Source organism: Sinocyclocheilus rhinocerous, unplaced genomic scaffold, assembly GCF_001515625.1.
Source record: "Sinocyclocheilus rhinocerous isolate Xijiao unplaced genomic scaffold, SAMN03320098_v1.1 scaffold215, whole genome shotgun sequence".
Classification (NCBI taxonomy): domain Eukaryota; kingdom Metazoa; phylum Chordata; class Actinopteri; order Cypriniformes; family Cyprinidae; genus Sinocyclocheilus; species Sinocyclocheilus rhinocerous.
In genome coordinates, this window is record NW_015660885.1 from 443,714 (window position 1) to 447,539 (window position 3,826).

Sequence of the window (3,826 nt, forward strand, 5' to 3'; positions counted from 1 at the left end):
ATTTAATGCATCCTTGCTGAATAAAAGTATTACTTTCTTTCTACTTACCCCAAACTTTTGGATGGTTTTCTGAAAAATATTGAGCAGCACAACTGCTTTCAACATTGATAATAATAATGAATGTTTCTTGAGCAGCAAATCAGCATATTAGAATGATTTCTGAAGATCATGTGACACTGAAGACTGGAGTAATGATGCTGAAAATTCAGCTTTGATCACAGAAATAAATTTATTTAACAGTTTAACAGATATTCACACAGAATATTTTATAATATTACAGTTTTTACTGTATTTTTGCCCAAATAAAAGCAGCCTTGGTGAGCAGAAGAGGCTTCTTTGAAAACATTTTTAAAAATCATAATTATTCCAAACTTTTGACCGGTAATGTACTTCAACAAAACATAACTAATAACTCCATTACATCCCATGAGCTATGAAAGCGAAACATTTGAGCAATAAAATTTCCTCTGCATGAGCTCAAACACGCACTTGTACACTCAAACCCTTGCACACACACACACATTATTGCGTGCAAATCAATATTAGGTAATTGAGCAATCAAATTTATGACATGAACATGGTGTAAAAGTTAAAACGTTAAAAAGGCTGAATCAATTACAGCTTAAAACTCACACATCAGCAACTAATGCATCAATATGAAATTAATACCTAGGCACGCTCTTTTTCTCTCTTTCTCTCGCTCTCTCTCTCTCACACACACACACACACACACGTGCACACATACACACTCAAAGACACACACACACACACACATGGATTCTCATTCATACCACACACACACACAGATTCTTATTCATACCACACACACATACACACTCAAAGACACACACACACACCTATGCACACACACACGCACACGCACACGCACACACACACACACAAACGCACACATGCACATACACACAAGCACACATGCACACACACACACACGCACAGATTCTCATTCATACCACACACACACGCAGACGGGCAGGTGATGTCAGGATCTGTCTGTGGGATGGACGGAGCGAGCGCTGGGCCACTGAAGGGGGAGGACCGGTGGTGTGTGTGTGTGTAATTGGTCTGTCACTTTGTGACTGGGAGGGGATTAGTCTTCCTATTAAGAGTGTCTTAGTACAAGCGCTCACACACACCGCACGCCATTATAAATGACCCCCCTCCTGAAACAATCCATTTCCTGTCCCACAGCGGGAAGCGTTTTTAATTAACCCCTGCTTCCAGAGGTGCAACCTGCCCGTAATCCCATGACCGCGCTAATATTATGACATATAACAGCACATGTGATACAGCTGCTGGACGAAACCTGAAAACAGCTGCTGCTGCAATATTCATATATCGATATAAGGTCTCTGCATTATTTGGTTCCCGCTGAAACTCCCTTGAATGTGTTCTAGATCATTAGACGTTATGTTAAGGCGCTCTGAAAGCCGGTGTCTTTAGGAGGAGCTTTCATACATCACGCCGTCTGTCGAGTTTGAGACGCACCGGCTCAGAAGGAAACATCACTTCCTGTGCTTCATTAAAATACCTCTCGGCAGATTTCGTAAAATCTTGTTTTTGGATGTTTAACCTAATTTTGTAAGATTGCACAAAAGTCTTTGTGTAATGTTGTTTAAAGGGATTTCGTAAAAAGTCACGAAATCCAGTTTTGGAGGAACTTTTCACTTGATTCTTTGAGTTGGTTTTATTTTTAATGAGGAAATCATGCATGAATTGCAATAACAAAGGCATTTCCTTTAATTTATGACGTCAGGTATGTATTACGTTAATATGCAACATGCATCTAGTGTTGTTATTGTTAACTAAAACTATTAAAAATCGTTTTCAGTAATTGAAATAAAGCCTAAATAAAGTAGAATATAAATAGATGATAAACTTAAAAAAAAAACAAAAAAAACAAAATTTAGAACTGAAATTTAAAGTACTAAAATTATTAAAACTGAAATAAAAATAAATTTAAGCTAAATAAAAAACACAAAAACTAATTAAAATGACGAAAGCACATAACAAAATTACTAAAACTTAAACAAAAATTTTAATGAAAATTGAAAACAAAAATAAAAGCTAATTCAAAATAAATACTAGTATATTAATAATACTAAAATAATACTGCATGCATCATGTTGTTATCTATATTAACGTTAAATTCAAGCATTATTTTGGTATCAGTGATATACTATTATAATTTGTATTAATATTTTGCATTTATTTGTATGTCTATATTTAGATTTCACTTTAATTTTTTAATTTTAGTAATTTTGTTGCATGTTTTTTTTCTCATTTTAATTTTTTTAATATGTCTTTATTATTTTATGTTGATTTTTATTGATTTAGTTTGAGATATTTTAGTACTTCAAGTTAAACTAAATAAAAATTAGAAATATTGCCTTGGAAACTATATGGAATAAAATATTTGTAAGTTATTTATTATTTTATTTCTTTTTGTTTATTTTGTTTTAAGTAACAAAATATTATGATTATAGTTTTAGTTATCGATAAAAATCCTGGTGCTGAGCAAACAGCAATTAAATAAACTAACATAATTCATAAAGTACTGAAAATAAAACGTCTGACCACAATCTTGTTCTGCATCCTTCATATATGCAAAAACAAACAAACATCCAAAACAAGATAATCAAAGCTTAAAAATGCACTGGAAAACACTCTCATTTCCATCAGTCCAGATTCATTCACTCATTCTCATTTATTTATTTATTTACTTATTTATTTATTTATTTCGTTTGCATCATTCAGCACTATTTCTGAAGATGTAGATGAAGATTCTGTGATTTAAGCTCGTTCACACAGACCTCTGGAGACACTCCTGCTGATTGGTGGGAAGATCTAATGTGAGGCTCCTCATCGGATCAATTATTCAAATGTGAGATCTGATTGGTTGCCGATAGATTAGGAGGATGGATATAGTCTCAGGCAAGAGAGCAATAGAGGATTCATACTTCACCAGCCACAGACTGACCAATCACAGCCGCTTAATCAGACTCGACTCTCACCTGATTGGACGGTGGCTTGAGTGACAGATGCGGAGAAGCAACCCATCTTTAAAACGCACAGGCAGAGAAGTGTGAAGACCAACGGCATCCTGCACAGAGAGAGAGAGAGAGAGAGAAAATGAGTCTGTGTTCAATCGGCTGCCTACATTTCATCAGACGTTCACTCAGTTTATTATCAGACTCCATAAAACACTCCTGAAGGTGTTTTTACCACACGACAGCTTTAAGAGCGCTAGAGGAGGAGGAGAATTAATGGAGTAAGAAAGAAAAGCAAGATGCATGAGTAGATTCGGATATTTTCAATTGGCAATTATGTGAACTGGATCTCAACTAATTCACTGAAAAGACAAAAAACACTTTCTTCAAACATATTTAAATGCATGCATTAAAAACATGCATTGTGTTGTTCTTCTTTACTAAAACTATTTCAAGTCATTTTCATTCAGTTCAATAAAGTTGAAATAAAATAAAACCTTGATATAAAAACCTGAAAAACTGACAATTAAGTTTAAATACTAAAAATCTCTAAAACTGAAATAAAAAATAAAGCTATATAGATATTAAAAAATACAAAAACTAAAAAAAACATATACAAAATCAATAAAATTACTAAAACTTAAATTAAATTTAAAATTAAAACTGAAAATATAAAAATAAAAGCTAAATGAATCAGTCAATTTCTTCAAATATATTTAAATGCATATTTAAAAATGCATGCATACATACAGTGGGTACGGAAAGTATTCAGACCCCCTTAAATTTTTCACTCTTTGTTATATTAGCCATTTGTGCTA

General features: G+C 33.4%; 1 protein-coding gene across 1 annotated transcript in view; it reads right to left on the reverse strand.

The window, feature by feature from the left end:
* il1rap (interleukin 1 receptor accessory protein) overlaps positions 1–3,826 on the reverse strand; it is a 26,006-nt gene that overhangs the window by 11,800 nt on the left and 10,380 nt on the right. The window contains exon 4 of the mRNA XM_016535133.1: positions 3,033–3,121. Within this exon, the coding sequence (XP_016390619.1) occupies positions 3,033–3,121 (89 nt within the window). The remainder of the gene's footprint in view (positions 1–3,032; positions 3,122–3,826) is intronic.